This window comes from Gallus gallus (genome assembly GCF_016699485.2).
Source record: "Gallus gallus isolate bGalGal1 chromosome 32 unlocalized genomic scaffold, bGalGal1.mat.broiler.GRCg7b 32_unloc6, whole genome shotgun sequence".
NCBI lineage: Eukaryota > Metazoa > Chordata > Aves > Galliformes > Phasianidae > Gallus > Gallus gallus.
In genome coordinates, this window is record NW_024095953.1 from 18,607 (window position 1) to 35,510 (window position 16,904).

General features: G+C 56.0%; 2 protein-coding genes and 1 long non-coding RNA gene across 7 annotated transcripts; 2 read left to right on the forward strand and 1 right to left on the reverse strand.

The window, feature by feature from the left end:
- Window positions 1-13: 13 nt before the first annotated feature.
- LOC112531366 (apical junction molecule-like) lies at window positions 14-2,762 on the forward strand. Of its 4 annotated transcripts, XM_025146393.3 has the most exons (9): window positions 14-188; window positions 344-695; window positions 857-913; window positions 1,055-1,111; window positions 1,250-1,309; window positions 1,409-1,473; window positions 1,670-1,745; window positions 1,920-1,966; window positions 2,145-2,762. In XM_025146393.3, exons 2-9 carry the CDS (start codon window positions 624-626, stop codon window positions 2,344-2,346), a joined length of 636 nt encoding a protein of 211 aa, XP_025002161.2. In that variant the 5' UTR covers window positions 14-188; window positions 344-623; the 3' UTR covers window positions 2,347-2,762. The 4 variants fall into 4 exon arrangements, with proteins under 4 accessions (XP_025002161.2, XP_046761981.1, XP_040512732.1 ...); XM_046906025.1 differs by having other exon boundaries at window positions 1,055-1,309; XM_040656798.2 differs by having other exon boundaries at window positions 388-695; window positions 1,055-1,309.
- Window positions 2,763-7,887: 5,125 nt separating this feature from the next.
- Window positions 7,888-16,178, reverse strand: LOC112531364. 2 transcript variants are annotated; one of them, XR_005843375.2, is made up of 4 exons: window positions 15,930-16,178; window positions 13,281-14,865; window positions 11,114-11,195; window positions 7,888-9,405 (listed from the first exon to the last, which is right to left on the reverse strand). It is a non-coding gene; the product is annotated as an uncharacterized LOC112531364 (long non-coding RNA). The 2 variants fall into 2 exon arrangements; XR_005843377.2 differs by having other exon boundaries at window positions 7,888-9,416.
- On the forward strand, window positions 13,404-15,829 carry LOC121108705 (trichohyalin-like). The gene is made up of 8 exons (XM_040656804.2): window positions 13,404-14,128; window positions 14,290-14,346; window positions 14,488-14,544; window positions 14,683-14,742; window positions 14,842-14,906; window positions 15,102-15,177; window positions 15,336-15,382; window positions 15,561-15,829. Exons 1-8 carry the CDS (start codon window positions 14,057-14,059, stop codon window positions 15,760-15,762), a joined length of 636 nt encoding a protein of 211 aa, XP_040512738.1. The 5' UTR covers window positions 13,404-14,056; the 3' UTR covers window positions 15,763-15,829.
- Window positions 16,179-16,904: the final 726 nt, after the last annotated feature.

The following is a 16,904-nucleotide window of genomic DNA, read 5'->3' on the forward strand; positions in this document are numbered from 1 at the left end:
CACAGCGTGGGACGACGCGCCATGGCAGCATCCAAAGGGGACAGCCGCGCTGAAGCGCGGCTGTTATGGATACACAGCCACGCGTGCGCCGTCGTCACGCGGACGGCTGTACGCCGTGCCATGAATGAGGGCGCGCCGTCGCCGTCGCAACGCAGCTGAGTGACGTCCTGGCAGATAGAACAAACCAGGTGTGAGCACTGTCTTTCCAAAGTTACACTGAAGCCGTTGGAGGAAAGGTCGGACCTCAGGCCTTCCCGCGGCACCAACTACTGACGGCAGATTTGCTCACAGGATCCTTCACAGCTGTTTCAAAGAACCATTCTGTGATTCTATGATCTTCCAGGACCCTTCCAAGCCACACCATCCTGTGGTTCTATCATCTTCCAGGACTCTTCCAACACAAACCATTCTATGGTTCTGTGATCACTAAGGAACCTCCCAAGCCACGCCGTCCTGCAGTTCTATGATCTTCCAGGACCCTCCTGTGCGGGTGATGTCACAATGATGTGATGACCTCACAGAGGCCCTGGGGTGGGGCAGGGGCAGTGGGTCAGCGCTGAACCTGCCTGCCTCATTTTGCGGTTGGTTCTGGTCCAGCGAGGAGCTGTGCGAGTGGTGCAGCAATGCGGGCCCAGTTTGCCAGCGGGACATTAACAGATCTGCAGCGTGTGAATCTGCTGGAGGAGCTGCTGCAGGTGAGCTCTGGGTGCACAGACACAGAAGGGCCAGCGGGGCGAGCTGCCGGCTGGAGGGCACCCTGCCCATGGCATGGCAGCAGAGGGCCGGGCACCTCCGGCGGGATGCAAAGCTGTTGGCAGCACCTCGGTGCCAACGCCGCTCCTCTCCCCTCCCACAGGCTCATGAGCGCGCCGTGGAGAAGCGCAAGGCTGAGGCCAGGGAATCCTTGATGAAGGTGAGCAGATGTCCCCTCGTGTGGGTCTGCAGCTCCTCCATGGAGGAGGCAGGAGGGGAGTGTGGCATGGAGCTGCTGTCAGATGGAGCTTCGTGAGAGCGTCGGTGCCCTGATGGCCGCTCCCCTTCCCCTTTCCTGCAGGATGCCCAGCAAATACGGGCAGAAAGAACAGCTGCCAGGAAGGAGGATCTGGAGCAGGTAGGGTGGAGCTGGGGCTCGTCCTCAGAGCTCAGTGCACTCACAGCTTTGGCTCTGTGGGAGGACCTTGGTCCCCATCCCTCGGGTCCGTGGGGCCCAGCGCAGCCACCCCACATGGCACAGCCATTGTCTTTGCAGGAGAAGCAGTTCATTGCCCAGCTGGAAGATCAGCTGAAGGCTGAGACAGAGGAGATCGAGGTAGCGTGGAGGGGCGAGGGGATGGGGGCTGCCTGACCCCAGGTGGGGACCTGGAGGGCAACTGCAGCAGGCATGGGCACTCACGCTTTTGTCTGCCAGGTGCTGCGCCAGGAAAGACAGCGCCTGCAAGAGGAGCGGGAGGAGCTGGAGCTGGAGGGTGCCTGGTGAGTGGCTCTGGGCCTCTGCAGCACCTGGGGCAGCAACGAGACTGCAGTGCTGCTGGGCTTGGGGCTTGGGTTTCAGTTGGGCACATGGTGTGACAGAGCAGCCCGACCCCAGCCCGGGGGTGGGCACGCACTGCTGGGGAGCCCGCGTGCTGACAGAGGCCGGCACCCTCCAAGCAGGCCTTGTTCCCTACAGGCAGCAGCATCAGCTGGAGCTGGAGGCAGCCCACGTGCCTGGGGCTGTGCTGCCGGAGCTGGTGGAAGCAGAGCTGGTAAGGGGCAGAGCCCAGCGCACCCTCACCCTGTCCGACAAGGTTCTCCTCGGGGACAGGGCTCCCTGCAGCGCTGCAGCTGTGCTGCTGCGCTGCCGGGCTGCCACTGTCCTGCACGAGCCCCGGCTGTGCAGCAGGGCCTGACCAGTGCCCCTGCCCCATCTTCACCTACAGGAGAAGGCTGAGCGGGCGAGGAGACGTGGGCTCGCCTTCTGGATGAAGTAAGTATCCCCTCATTGCCCTGTGCCCAGCCGGCAGCAGCCGGGCTCCCGGCAGTGGGCTGATGGCCTGGACCCCGCTGCAGCCGGCGCGGCTCCCGGGTGTCCCCTTTGGCGCTGTGTGGGGCTGTGCTGCCGTGGGGTCGGAACGCCTCATTCCTGGCCCTCTTTTGCCCCCCAGGATGATCTGCCTCATCTTTGTCAGCCTCCAGCTGCTGCTCGTTACCGTGTTGGGCTGTGCAGTGCTGTACGCCCAGAACTATGACCAGGAGCTGTTGTATCGGCTCCTGCTGCGAGTGCTGCCCCAGGCAATGTACGCTTCCCTGGCGTACTTTGCGAGCAGGAGCCTGCGTGTGGTCTGTGATGGGCTGCTGCCCATCTGACCGCCCCTCTCAGTCCCCCCTCCCAGCTCGGGGCTGCGCGGTGGGGCGCGGCGAGAGGGCTCTGTCCCCACGGAAGGGGCCTCTCCTGTGCTCCTGCCCCCAGGGGCGCAGAGGCACAGCTGTGGGGCAGTGCCAGCAGGCGGCTGAGTGCCACCACTTTGGACTTACAAATAAGTTGTACTGTCGTCGTGAGTCGTCAGCTGAACACCACCACCTCCGACGACCCATCAGGCTGAAGATCTGCACCTGACACCAGGACGTGGCTTCTTGGATTCTTTGAGTCTTCGTAGCACCCATTTCCTACAGCTGGTTACCTCGAAGGCTTATGAATTGTAATTAGCCCATTAGGCAACGTTACCTCCAATGGGCTGTTGTCAGTTGTTAAGAACGCTGTCAATAAATGGATGTGTACTATTCCTCTGAGTTTGGATGACTCCATTGCGGCAGTGACCCTTTGCTGACCAGGGGAGGCGTGACTCGGGAGATGGAAAAAGAGACGTAGATTGATATGTATACGTCATAAAATATTTTACAAACGGGCAACAAACCCGAAAACGAGTGGGTCGTCGGACCTCGTTTTTGTGAAAGGAATGCATCAGCGTCTGGAAAAGACCAGCAAGGACTGATAGGGGTGAATAGAGACCAATAGGAATCAGTAGAAACCAATTGGAATGCACCCCTGTGTGCCCCGGGGCCAGTGCTGGCCACTCAGGGTGGGGCTGTGTCTTTAGACACAGCTTGAACTCCGGGGACTGGTTCCAGCCTGTCAGGCTGTGGCTTCAGGCCCTGGGGTCAGTGCTGGCCTCTCTAGCTGGGGCTGAGGCTTTAGGTCCCTGGGGGTGGCCAGGAGGGAGAGGGAGGGGATTGTCCCGCTCTACTCGGCTCTTGTGAGGCCCCATGTGGAGCACTGCGTCCAGGCCTGGGGCCCCCAGCACAGGAAGGATGTGGAGTTCTTGGAGGAGGTCCAGAGGAGGGCCACTAAGATGGCCAGAGGGCTGGAGCACCTCTCCTGTGAGGAAAAGGTTGAGGGAACTGGGCTTGTTCAGCTTGAGAAGAGAAGGCTCCGCAGAGACCTCATGGTGTCCTTCCTGTACTTGAAGGGAGCGTATAAACAGGAGGGGGAAGGGTTGTTTACAGAGGGTGGACAGTGATGGAACAAGGGGGAACGGTTGTAAACAGAGACAGGGGAGGTTTACGTTAGATATGAGGAGGAAGTTTTTCACCCAGGGGGTGATGACGCACTGGAACAGGTTGCCCAAGTAGGCTGTGGATGCCCCATCCCTGGAGGCATTCAAGGCCAGGCTGGATGTGGCTCTGGGCAGCCTGGTCTGGCGGTTGGCAACCCTGCCCACAGCAGGGGGTTGAAACTGGATGATCATTGTGGTCCTTTTCAACCCAGGCCATTCTATGATCCTCTGATATGATTCTAGGACTGCTTCCAGCCTTTTGGGCTGTGACTTCAGGCCCTTGGGCCGATGCCGGCCTTGCTGAGTGGGGCATTCGGGCCCCAGGGCATGTGCTGGCCCTTTGGGCTGTAGCTTTAGGCCTCGGGGCTGATGCCAGCCTGTCAGGCTGTGGATGTGCCTTCAGGCCCCAGGGCCAGTTCTGGCCTCTTGGGCTGTGGCTTTAGGCCCTGGTGCCGGTGCCAGGCTCCCTGTCTGTGTTTGTGGCTTTAGGCCCTGGAGCTGGTGCCAGCCTCCCAGGCCGTGACTCTGGCTTTTAGCCCCTAGGCCAGTACCGGCCTGTCTGGCTCTGGCTGTGGCTTTAGGGCTCTCTGTCCCTGGTGCCGGCGTCTCAGGCTGGGGATGAGGCTTCAGGCAGCGGCACGGTGCAGGCCCTCCTGCCTGTGGCTTCAGGCCCCGGGTCGGTTTAGGCATCTCGGGCTGTGGCTTCAGGCCCTGGGGCCGGTGCTGGCCTCTCTAGCAGTGGCTTCAGGCCCCAGGGCATGTGCTGGCCCTTTGGGCTGTGGCTGTAGGCTGCAGGGCCAGTGCTGCCCTATGTGGCTGTGGCTTTAGGCCCCAGGGCTGGTGCCAGACTCACTGGATGTGTCTGTGGCTTTAGGCCCTGGAGCTGGTGCTGGCCTCTCAATGCCATGAGTCTGGCTTTCTGCCCCCGGGCTGTGCTGGCCTCTCTGCCTCTGGCTGTGGCTGTAGGCCCAGGGCTGGTGCTGACCTCTCAGGCTGAGGATGAGTCTTCAGGATGCAGTGCCAGTGCAGGCCTGCCTGCCTGCGGCTTCAGGCCCCGGGGTCTGTTTAGGCATCTCTGGCTGTGGCTTTAGGCGCTGGGGTCGGTGCTGGCCTCTCTTGTGGTGGCTTTAGACCACAGGGACCTCATGCCTCTCTGGCTGAGGCTTTAGTCCCCGGGGGCTTTAGTCCCCGGTGGCTTTAGTCCCCGGGGCTGTGCTGGCCACTCAGGCGGTGCCTTTAGGCCCTAGAGCTTGTGCCGGCCTAGAACAACGTGCATTTAAAATGGCTCATGGAAGGAAATGAAAGCAAGAGAGCACTGAGCTCTTCTGTGTGTTTCTTGGATTGGGATAGAGACAGGAGAGCGTGCTCAGCCTCCCTCGTGTGGTTGCTTGTATCCAGCAACACCAGTCGCAGCTGAGAACATCATCACATCTTTATTAGGCACTCCTCCGACTGTCTCTTTTTGTCTCTGTTTTCTGGAATGCAGGCATTTCTCTTTGTGGCCCACAAACTCTTTGTGCCAGGATAACCAAGTATGAATTCTCACTGCTCTTTACCCTGCTCAAGAGAAGGTGGCTGTACTGTGAGGGCAGGTGGGGGCAGGGACGAGGGTCAGGAGCAAGGGCAGAGTGCTTTCTTTGTTACTCAATGGAAGGGCTGTGTTTTTCAGGTGGATTTGTCGTGGTGCTTCTTACAAGGACTGACTAACAGTGGGATGAGATGTGCCCTGAAGGGGGTGTGCTTGCCACGTTGGAAATAGGCAAATACAAATAATTTATCAGGACGGTATCTCTGATAAAGCAGATTCTATGCACAACTGCAATGGCAGGCCTCCTGCAAGCAGGAGAGCACACAGAAAACAGCCTTCCATTTTTACTCCCTGTTATCGACGCTTACCTCTTTCTCCCCTCATTGGTTCCTCATTGGCTGAGTACTTCAGGTTCACAATCTTCCCGATGCTCAGCTAAACGTACGGATACTGGATCAACATAACTTGTTGCTAGCTAAGCACATGTCACTCATTAGTTAACGTGTGCTCACGTGTGCTCATTCAACACTCAGTCACTGTTTCTGGGCATCTGCTTGCCCTTGGATAGAGACAAGCTTGGCAGGAGGATAGAGGGGAGTATCTTGATGCCTGCCTGTTGCACCTACCCACGGATGTGTCCGACATTCCCACAGCGAAAGCACTTCATGCGGGGGTTGCCGCGCGGGTGGGGGCCAGTGGAGACGGTAGCTTGGAGGGGCGCAAGGGCTGCTAACACCTGGGTCTGAGCTGACCTTGATTGTTCCTGCAATGCTCTGGCCTGCTCCCGTAACCCATCCCCAATCTTCTGCAGGGCATTCACTAGGAAAGCCTGGGTCCCCGAGGGGACCGTAGCGGCCTTTTCCAGTAGCTCCGGGATCGACCAATCCCCAGGCAGGGTATTGACAAGGGACCGAGTATTCGAGTTCCCATTCTGAAGCACACACTGCTTAAGCAATGCCCCCTGCATGTACTCTGGTACGCTAGCCTTTTTAATCGCATCCATAACCTTATCCACAAAATCACCCAACGGCTCTTCCCGCCCCTGTCGTATCCCCATGTAAATAGGTGTACCTCCAGGAGCCTTTATCTTGTCCATAGCCCGTCTGGCTACAGCCATTATTTCTCGGGAAACATCAGGTCCCGAAATTGCCTGTGCCTCTATCCGAGTCCATGCCCCGAGACCCATCAACTGTTCTATTGTTATGCCTGCCAGAGGGTCTCCCGGACCCCTCTGCACTGCTGCCGATATTGCAGCTTCCTGCTGCCAGTGTGCGTTAAACAATATTAGTTGATGGGGGGTGTAAATTAATCTAGCTATGCCTCTAATATCGGCCGGGAGTAGTATATGCGCACTGAATAAATATTCCATCATCTGTCTAGCCGGCTCACTGGTTACCCCATATGTCCCCACTGTAGCCCGTAGTTGGGACAGCATTTTCCAATCTAAAGTTCGAATTTCTGCTTGTAACCCGCCCTGCTGCGTGGGAGTATAGACAACTGGGAACACAAGATTTTCAGTCACTGCCTGCACAAGCTCATTATCTCCGTCCTCCATCCCATGTTTTGCTAACGTGGTCCACAACTCCCGTCTCTCCCTGGCTATAGCCTCCGCAAGGTCAGACTCGGCACCGGGAACCGACCCGGAACCATCTAATGCTGATGGCCCTAAAACCCGACGCGGGGGTGCCTCCACAGGCTCTGCGGTTGACTGAGCCTGCACTCCATTTGCGGATGCGGGGGGAGCAGCGGGTAGCATAACCATGCGAAAGGAGGGGGGGTTTGGAGTGTTATCCCAGATCAACCCATAATCTTTGTTCTTTTCTTGAGCTGCCTGCGCTCCCTGCGCAGCCCTCTTCTCCGCCTGACCCATCAACAACTCGTTATGCACTGCCTTCCACAACTTACTCATCCTTTTTGCTACCTTGTCATCTTCCAACACCAACTCCCAAAGCTTATCCCCATACCGTCGCCACTCATCTAGCGTGTGTACCGAGTGAGGGTCAGCGAAAAACCCGTGTGATACTGCATGACTCAGCAGGGCAGGAAGCTCCTTCTCTAAGTCTACCCCCCGGAATTGCCTCTTTCTCAGAAAGGCAGTGAATAAATCATATGCTGCTTGCCTGTCCATCCTTACCTACGTCAGCGCTGTTGCAGCCCCCCAAGCTTCGGCAGCACGTATCGGTCGAAGCCCACCGCTGTGGTCGCCCAAGGCACGGAGTCCAATATTTCACTCTTTCGCCGTCCGTCTAGCTGCGGGACCCGAACCCAACGCAGTCTCCGTTCGTGGCAGCCAAAGTTCCCCGGTCTGTATCACGTCGGGGTCACCATTTGTCGGAAAATAACCGCGGGAGACGAGTCTCAAGCTGTCATGATCAACAGGTCTCATTTATTAGGCACATTGGTATTGTATTTATACAGTAGGTAATGAGCTTATACATATTGCAAAAGCATAGCTCAGGATTGGCGGATTATGCATTACTTCATCTTGACCTTTGTGGTTAGCCTTGCGGTTACTGTTTCTTCATTGCTGTAGATATGCATCCTGTTTTCCATCTACCCGAGTAGCCGTCCTTGCCTCTAGTTACATACTTTCTTTTATTGTTTCACGAGTGGCATTCCATCGTGGCCCTTGTCACGTAGCCACTCTGTGTACAGGCTCTCCACAATTCCCCATCTCCTCTCACACCATCATTTTATCCAAATGTGGTGGTGGCTCCCTTGCTGTTTGCTTCAAGTAGTGCTGTCTCGATCAGTTGTTGAACCAGCCCCTTCACACACAGGATAACACAGCAACCGATGGCCATCAGTGCTCCTTCTAGTTAAATGCATCAGGGATTCCAAGGAGTGGAGAGTTAAAATCATCGGCTTGGCCACATACTGCACAATGACTGAGACTGGCATACTTTGCAAAGCTTTTTGGTTTTTTTTTTTACATAAGCATTTGCATCAAAAGCCGCACTTATCAAATTTCTCACTATTACAAGAGCCCATATTTACTGTCTTTGGATTTGCAGTTTTAAAGGTCCAGCTGACTTCGATTCCCATTGTGTTCAAGGAATCTTACTGACCCTAGTCTAATGCATCCACAGCGCTTGTTCTTTAACTTTGACAGCTGTGTGGGACGTTAGCAGCACCTGGAACAGACCTTCCCAGCTTGGTTCCAGGGGTGGGTCTGAAAGAGATCTAATATATACACATAATCTCTTTGTAAAATATGATTTATCAAGCTGTCAAGGCCTTGGGCTCTTGTTCCTAGAACCAGTTTCTCTGTTTCCCAAAGCTATTTCTGCCCTGTTGGACAATCTTTACAATCAAGGGAGCTCCCTGGTTGGAGGATATTGTTGCACTAACCCCAAACCTTGGAATAATCTCCTGCAACAATACCTCGGCTACTTCTTTGGCTTTGCAGAGGGAATGCTTCTGGCCACCCTGGAAAGGTATTGGTTTCAACTAGCATATAACAAAACCCTCCTTTTTTCCTGGTAGTTCCAAACAAAAAACAATTTGCCATTGTTGCCCTGGAAGGTTCCCTTTCCTAATAGGCCCCACTTGTACCCTGTTCCTGGTACTAGATTGCGCAATTACTTTCTACTGTTTGTCCCCTCAGTATGTTTCAATATGTTCCCTTAGAACCAACTTCCATAAAGTACTAAAGGGCACAACAGCGTGTCCATCTGGGTACGCACCCATCTGTCAGCTAGCTCTCTTCCCTTCTAAATCATTAATTAGATTCCCGTCCCCTCTAAAAGTGCTCCACAGGCTGACTCAGGTTCAGAGATTTGAAGTTTACCATCTGGAATTAAAGCCAGTTCTGCTATCTCTTTTCCTTCAACTGCCTGTTTTGCCACCTGATCCCTATCATATTTCCAGTTTCCTGGACACTGTCACCTTTCTGATGTCCATCACAGTGTATAACAGCCACGCTCTTTGGTAGATATACACCGTGCTCAATTTGTTTTCCCTGTGTGTGAGCACTCCTTGCTCTTTCCAGATGGTACCATAAGTGTGTGCCACCCCAAATGCATATTTAGCATCTGTCCATACGTTTAAGGCTATTTTAGACCTCTTAGTGGAAGTCCCTACAGGTAACGGTTGTACTCTGATTACCTGCTCAGTAGCAGTTACTGCATATCCTGCCTTACGGTTCCTTTGTCTCACTAAACTGCTTCTGTCGATGAATGCAGGAATCCTCAGCATCATCTGGTAGTTCCTTCTTTAGGTCTGGCCCACTGGCACAGACAGTCTCCATGCAGTCACACAGTGCCGGCTCGAAGGTAGCTCTGCGTTGGTGTCCTGGGAGCCCAGCAAATTGCTTCCTTCCTTCTCTTTGATCAGTTGAGCTTTCTGTTGAGAAACTTGATAACCATCTAAGCCAAGAAATGCATCAAACTCACAGCACAGTACACTGCACACAGTCCTCTGTGCTTACTGGGCACCCACATGCTGCAGTAAAGTTCCACCCTGGGATGGAGGAACCCATGTCTTGGGCTCACAAGCCGACTGGCTCTCACAAATCATTGGGCTGTTCTCACAACCCTGCGTAACACTGTCCAGGTTAACTGACGCTTTTCTCCCCATTCTGGGGGTCTCCTATTCAAAGGCAAATAACCTTAGGCTTCCTTTGGCCAAACCAGGCAGAAAAGGCATCCTTCAAATCCAGAAGGTAAACTCCACCTACTCATTCCCTAACTTAGTTAATAAAGTGTATGGATTTGCCACTACAGACTGTATACATTCAACAATTCTATTCCTTGCCCTCAAATCTTGTACTAAACTATAGCACTTGCTCTCCAATTTTTCATCAGCAAGATTGGAGTACTGTATTTGGATTCACATTCAATTAGTAATCCAAAATCCAAAAGTTACCTAGTTTTTCTTTTATCCTTCTACAGTTGCATATCCTCAAAGGGCACTGCTTTACCCTGACTGAGCTAGCACTAGCTCTTGCTTTTAACTTAGGGCTGCAGTTTGTCTCTACCAGCCATCCCTGGTACCCACACTCCTAAGCATACTTTATTTAAGATTTCTGTAACTTCTGGGGGTACAACATTGTTTTTCTCAGTTTGTATTAAAGCCAGACTTACAATTTTCCATCAGTTAATCTTGTTTGACCCTTAGCTCCAGTTTTATTGAATCTAATCTCTGCATCCATTTGTTCTAATAAGTCTTGCCAGGGTAACGGTTTTGGAGAACCTGGCATTGTACAAGGATTTATGTATTCCTACTTATTTTCTCAGCCTATATTTAATTGATCCCAAAAGGTAAGCTTTTTCTTGTTGGGCACTAGCTCCTACTACTGTTACAAAAACCATCTACGGGTGGTAAGAGGCACCCGTACCCACCAGAAAATAAACCTCTTTATCCTTCTCCCCTAGCTGTAGTTTAAACAGTGGATCTGCTACGGTAAACTTCCCAGGTTCCCATCATCCAGCTTCTGTGATCAGAGATGGTTCCCTCTCACTCAGCTTGATAGGATTTCTCCACCAGTGTCCCATTTCCCTGCAGTTTGTGGGGCAGAGCCCTCCCTGGGCTCTTCCAGCCCCCCCCCTCCCCCCACCTCTTCCTGAAGGGACCTCTGGGTCCTATGGCCCTGCTCTATTGCAGCAACAGTAGCAGCTGCTGTTGTTCTTCCCAATCTCCTCCCTATCTCTGTTCCTCAGTCAGTTCTTCCATACCACTCATCTCTCTTCAATCCTGACATCCCTGTTACACCTTGCTCATCTCTGCCTTCCTCAGCCTTGTCTTTCCCAAACCTTTTTCACTTTCCAAACTCTCATCGTTACATGAACTACTAACATCATATTTCAGCATCATCTAGCACTGGGATTTCGGGTTTCCTAGATCTCTGCAGATGAAGGCTATTCTCATTTCCAGTGCCCCGTCCTCTCCACCCCCCCTTCACAAATAGCACTGTTTACAGCAGCAGTCTCCGGCCCTGGCTCCCTTTCTCATTCCAAGTTCTGCTCATGGGGGTCCCTTCAAAACCCACGAATCAAACACCCTCCAGTTCCCACAAACACCCAATACTTGGTCTCATGATTAGAATACTCACTTAGAAAAACTGGTCCCGCTACTTCATATCTCTTCCCAGTTTCTCATTTGATGTTCCCTCTGTCTCACCCACAACGTCTCTCCTGTGAGCCAAAATACAACCCAGGGAGTCATTTCTGGTATCTTCTTAGACACCCCTTGTCCCATAACAGCTTCTTAATAATACTTTCACACCACAAACAGTTAACAGTCACAAAGACAGTGACAATAACCAGGACAGTTTATCCTCAGGATCCTTCCTCTCTCCACCTCCCCACAGGACCCGACCTTTCTTCTGTACTCCTTTCCCACTCTTGCACAGCTGCCCACCTAATTGCACCTCCTTCTTCACCAGTAAACAACATACCCATGAGAAACATCATTGCCATCCCTGAGAGGAAATCAGGCTCCACAAATTGATCTAACTGTTCTGCTCCTCTTATAGGATCCTCAGTTAAGGAATTCATTTCCTTTTGGAAACTCCTAGCCTTTCTGCTAGTCAAAAGGGGGAGACCCCCTGGCCACCCCAAGACCCTTCTGAGACACCTCTAGTTCCTTCTGGATGACTCCAGTGCTGGACCTGTCTGCTAGTCAAAAGGGGGAGACCCCCTGGACACCCCAAGACCCCTCCAGGACATCTCCAGACCCTTCTGGATTAATCCAATGACCCTCTAGATCCACTTGGGGACACCCTGGCCACCACCAAGACCCTTCTGGGACACCTCTAGTTCCTTCTGGATGACTCCAGTGCTGGACAGGGGGGTTGCGGGGGGGAAGAAAAGGGTTAGTGGGGCTTCTATGGGGTGGAAGGAAAGTCAGGGTGGAGAGGAGGGTTGCGGGGAATCTAGGAGGGAAGGTGTGAATGGGACTTCTGTGGGGTGGAAAGGGGGTCTGGAGGTGGAGGGAGGCGTGAAAGGGAGAAACTGAGGGGTTCTGGGGGGCTTCTATGGGGTGGAAAAGAGGTCTGGGGGCAAAGAGAGGGAGTTGTGGGGTGGAAAAAGAGGGGAAAGAGGCTTCTGTGGGTAGAAGGGAGGACTGGGGGTGGTGTGGAGCACTGTGGAGGGGAACGTAGGGAGTTGAGGGGGGGGGGCAATGGGGCTTCTGTAGGGCAGAAAGGGGAGTCTGGGAGCGGACAGGGGGGTTGTGTCTGGGGAAAAAGGGGTGAGTGGGGTCTCTATTCAGAGGAAAAGGGGCCTGGGGGTGGAGAGGGGGTGGCAGGGGGAAGCTGGGGGGTTGTGAGGGGCTTCTATGGGGTGGAAAGGGGGTCTGGGGGCTGACAGGAGTTATGGGGGGGGAAAAAGGGGTGAGTGGGGCTTCCACAGGGCGGAAAGGGGGTCTGGCAGTAGACGGGGACATTGTGTAGGGGGGTTGAGAGGGGAGAAAGGGGGCTTCTATGGGGTGGAAAGGGAGTCTGGGGGAGATCTTGGGGGGTTTTGGAGCGGGAAGGGAGGAATGGGGTCTCTAAGGTGTTGAAAGAGTGTCTGAAGTGGGAAAGGGGTGAACAGAGTCTCTAAGAGGCAGAAAGAGCATCTGGGGGAGGAGTGAGGGGTGGGACAGGAGAGTCAGAGGTTGTGGGGGGATTCTATTGGACAGAAAGGGGGTCTGGCTGGAGGGGACTGGGGGTCAAAATGGGGGAATGGACACCAGGGGACAGGGAGGAGGGCACGGGGTGGGGGGGGGAGGGAGAGGGGGAGGTACAGGGGACTTTAGGAGTCAGAAAAAAGGGGTCAGGAGGTGGGGGGGAAGGGAGGACAGGAGGCCCTGTGGAGTAAAAGAGAGGGGAGTGGGGGGTGGGGCGGGGGACAGGGGACACCAGAGATCAGAATAGTGGACTAGGGAGGGAACGGGGGGAGGGGAGGGGACGGACCCTGGGGATCAGAATGGGAAATGGGTGGACACGGAGGGAAGGCACTGAGGGGAAGGGGGGAAAAGGACTCAAGTGGTCAGAATGAGGGAACTAGAGGATGGGGACTGGGTGTAAACCTAGGGGACAGACAAAGGCCCTGGGAGGCCGTTGTGGGCGGCCCATGGCGGGGGGAGAGGGGGGACACAGGGCACCTCCTGCCCCCGGGCAGAGGCCCTGAGGACCACAAAGGCCCCACGGGGCCAACACAGAGCGAGCGGCACGCGGCCCCCCACCCTCTTAACCCCGGCACATGAACCGACCCCCCCCCCCTCGGAACACCCACCTGTAGAAGCTGAGGCGGCGCCCGGAGCCGCCCCGCGGCGTTGGAGCACTGCGGAGCACAGCAGGACAACCTCGAGGCCGCCGCCTCACCCGGGCGCAAGGCGATGACGTCACAGCGTGGGACGACGCGCCATGGCAGCATCCAAAGGGGACAGCCGCGCTGAAGCGCGGCTGTTATGGATACACAGCCACGCGTGCGCCGTCGTCACGCGGACGGCTGTACGCCGTGCCATGAATGAGGGCGCGCCGTCGCCGTCGCAACGCAGCTGAGTGACGTCCTGGCAGATAGAACAAACCAGGTGTGAGCACTGTCTTTCCAAAGTTACGCTGAAGCCGTTGGAGGAAAGGTCGGACCTCAGGCCTTCCCGCGGCACCAACTACTGACGGCGGATTTGCTCACAGATCCTTCACAGCTGTTTCAAAGAACCATTCTGTGATTCTATGATCTTCCAGGACCGTTCCAAGCCACACCATCCTGTGGTTCTATCATCTTCCAGGACTCTTGCAACACAAACCATTCTATGGTTCTGTGATCACTAAGGAACCTCCCAAGCCACGCCGTCCTGCAGTTCTATGATCTTCCAGGACCCTTCCAACACGGACCGTCCTATGGTTCTATGATCTTCCAGGACCCTCCTGTGCGGGTGATGTCACAATGATGTGATGACCTCACAGAGGCCCTGGGGTGGGGCAGGGGCAGTGGGTCAGCGCTGAACGTGCCGGCCTCATTCTGCGGTTGGTTCTGGTCCAGCGAGGAGCTGTGCGAGTGGTGCAGCAATGCGGGCCCAGTGTGTCAGCGGGACATTAACAGATCTGCAGCGTGTGAATCTGCTGGAGGAGCTGCTGCAGGTGAGCTCTGGGTGCACAGACACAGAAGGGCCAGCGGGGCGAGCTGCCGGCTGGAGGGCACCCTGCCCATGGCATGGCAGCAGAGGGCCGGGCACCTCCGGCGGGATGCAGAGCTGCCGGCAGCACCTCGGTGCCAACGCCGCTCCTCTCCCCTCCCACAGGCTCATGAGCGCGCCGTGGAGAAGCGCAAGGCTGAGGCCAGGGAATCCTTGATGAAGGTGAGCAGATGTCCCCTCGTGTGGGTCTGCAGCTCCTCCATGGAGGAGGCAGGAGGGGAGTGTGGCATGGAGCTGCTGTCAGATGGAGCTTCGTGAGAGCGTCGGTGCCCTGATGGCCGCTCCCCTTCCCCTTTCCTGCAGGATGCCCAGCAAATACGGGCAGAAAGAACAGCTGCCAGGAAGGAGGATCTGGAGCAGGTAGGGGGGAGCGGGGGCTCATCCTCAGAGCTCAGCGTCCTCACAGCTCTGGCTCTGCGGGAGGACCTCGGTCCCCGTCCCTCGGGTCCATGGGGCCCAGCGCAGCTGCCCCACATGGTACACCCGTTGTCTTTGCAGGAGAAGCAGTTCATTGCCCAGCTGGAAGAGCAGCTGCAGGCTGAGAGAAAGGAGATCGAGGTATTGTGGAGGGGCGAGAGGATCGGGGCTGCCTGACCCCAGGTGGGGACCTGGAGGGCGACTGCAGTGGGCACGGGCACTCACACTTTTGTCTGCCAGGTGCTGCGCCAGGAAAGACAGCGCCTGCAAGAGGAGCGGGAGGAGCTGGAGCTGGAGGGTGCCTGGTGAGTGGGACTGGGCCTCTGCAGCACCCGGGGCAGCAACGGGACTGCAGTGCTGCTGGGCTTGGGGCTCGGGTTCTGTTCAGCATATGGTGTGACAGAGCAGCCCGACCCCAGCCCGGGGGTGGGCACACACTGCTGGGGAGCCCGCGTGCTGACAGAGGCCGGCACCCTCCAAGCAGGCCTTGTTCCCTACAGGCAGCAGCATCAGCTGGAGCTGGAGGCAGCCCACGTGCCTGGGGCTGTGCTGCCGGAGCTGGTGGAGGCAGAGCTGGTAAGGGGCAGAGCCCAGCGCACCCTCACCCCATCCGACAAGGGTGTCCCCGGGGACAGGGCTCCCTGCAGCGCTGCAGCTGTGCTGCCACTGTCCTGCACGAGCCCTGGCTGTGCGGCAGGGCCTGACCAGCACCCCTGCCCCGTCTTCACCTACAGGAGAAGGCTGAGCGGGCGAGGAGACGTGGGCTCGCCTTCTGGATGAAGTGAGTATCCCCTCATTGCCCTGTGCCCAGCCAGCAGCAGCCGGGCTCCCGGCAGTGGGCTGATGGCCTGGACCCCGCTGCAGCCGGTGCGGCTCCCGGGTGTCCCCTTTGGCGCTGTGTGGGGCTGTGCTGCCGTGGGGTCGGAACGCCTCATTCCTGGCCCTCTTTTGCCCCCCAGGATGATCTGCCTCATCTTTGTCAGCCTCCAGCTGCTGCTCGTTGCCGTGTTGGGCTGTGCAGTGCTGTACGCCCAGCACTATGACCAGGAGCTGTTGTATCGGCTCCTGCTGCGAGTGCTGCCCCAGGCAATGTACGCTTCCCTGGCGTACTTTGCGAGCAGGAGCCTGCGTGTGGTCTGTGATGGGCTGCTGCCCATCTGACCGCCCCTCTCAGTCCCCCCTCCCAGCTCGGGGCTGCGTGGTGGGGCGCGGGGAGAGGGCTCTGTCCCCACGGAAGGCCCTCTCCTGTGCTCCTGCCCCCAGGGGCGCACAGGCACAGCTGTGGGGCAGTGCCGGCATGCGGCTGAGTGCCCCCACTTTGGACTTACAAATAAGTTGTACTGTCGTCGTGAGTCGTCAGCTGAACACCACCACCTCCGACGACCCATCAGGCTGAAGATCTGCACCTGACACCAGGACGTGGCTTCTTGGATTCTTTGAGTCTTCGTAGCACCCATTTCCTACAGCTGGTTACCTCGAAGGCTTATGAATTGTAATTAGCCCATTAGGCAACGTTACCTCCAATGGGCTGTTGTCAGTTGTTAAGAACGCTGTCAATAAATGGATGTGTACTATTCCTCTGAGTTTGGATGGCTCCATTGCGGCAGTGACCCTTTGCTGACCAGGGGAGGCGCGACTCGGGAGATGGAAAAAGAGACGTAGATTGATATGTATACGTCATAAAATATTTTACAAACGGGCAACAAACCCGAAAACGAGTGGGTCGTCGGACCTCGTTTTTGTGAAAGGAATGCATCAGCGTCTGGAAAAGACCAGCAAGGACTGATAGGGGTGAATAGAGACCAATAGGAATCAGTAGAAACCAATTGGAATGCACCCCTGTGTGCCCCGGGGCCAGTGCTGGCCACTCAGGGTGGGGCTGTGTCTTTAGACACAGCTTGAACTCCGTGGACTGGTTCCAGCCTGTCAGGCTGTGGCTTCAGGCCCTGGGGTCAGTGCTGGCCTCTCTAGCTGGGGCTGAGGCTTTAGGTCTTTGGGGGTGGCCAGGAGGGAGGGGGAGGGGATTGTCCCGCTCTACTCGGCTCTTGTGAGGCCCCATGTGGAGCACTGCGTCCAGGCCTGGGGCCCCCAGCACAGGAAGGATGTGGAGTTCTTGGAGCAGGTCCAGAGGAGGGCCACTAAGATGGCCAGAGGGCTGGAGCACCTCTCCTGTGAGGAAAAGGTTGAGGGAACTGGGCTTGTTCAGCTTGGAGAAGAGAAGGCTCCGCAGAGACCTCATGGTGTCCTTCCTGTACTTGAAGGGAGCGTATAAACAGGAGGGGAAGGGTTGTTTACAAGGGTGG

Bases quoted from the DNA above. Each gene is read 5' to 3' on its own strand.
- LOC121108705 (XM_040656804.2), top strand. From the start codon at position 14,057: ATGCGGGCCCAGTGTGTCAGCGGGACATTAACAGATCTGCAGCGTGTG. The intron at 14,907-15,101 runs GTGAGTGGGACT...TGTTCCCTACAG, and splicing joins CTGGAGCTGGAGGGTGCCTG to GCAGCAGCATCAGCTGGAGC. The intron at 15,178-15,335 runs GTAAGGGGCAGA...CTTCACCTACAG, and splicing joins AGCTGGTGGAGGCAGAGCTG to GAGAAGGCTGAGCGGGCGAG.
- LOC112531366 (XM_046906025.1), top strand. From the start codon at position 624: ATGCGGGCCCAGTTTGCCAGCGGGACATTAACAGATCTGCAGCGTGTG. The intron at 696-856 runs GTGAGCTCTGGG...CCCCTCCCACAG, and splicing joins TGCTGGAGGAGCTGCTGCAG to GCTCATGAGCGCGCCGTGGA. The intron at 914-1,054 runs GTGAGCAGATGT...CCTTTCCTGCAG, and splicing joins CCAGGGAATCCTTGATGAAG to GATGCCCAGCAAATACGGGC.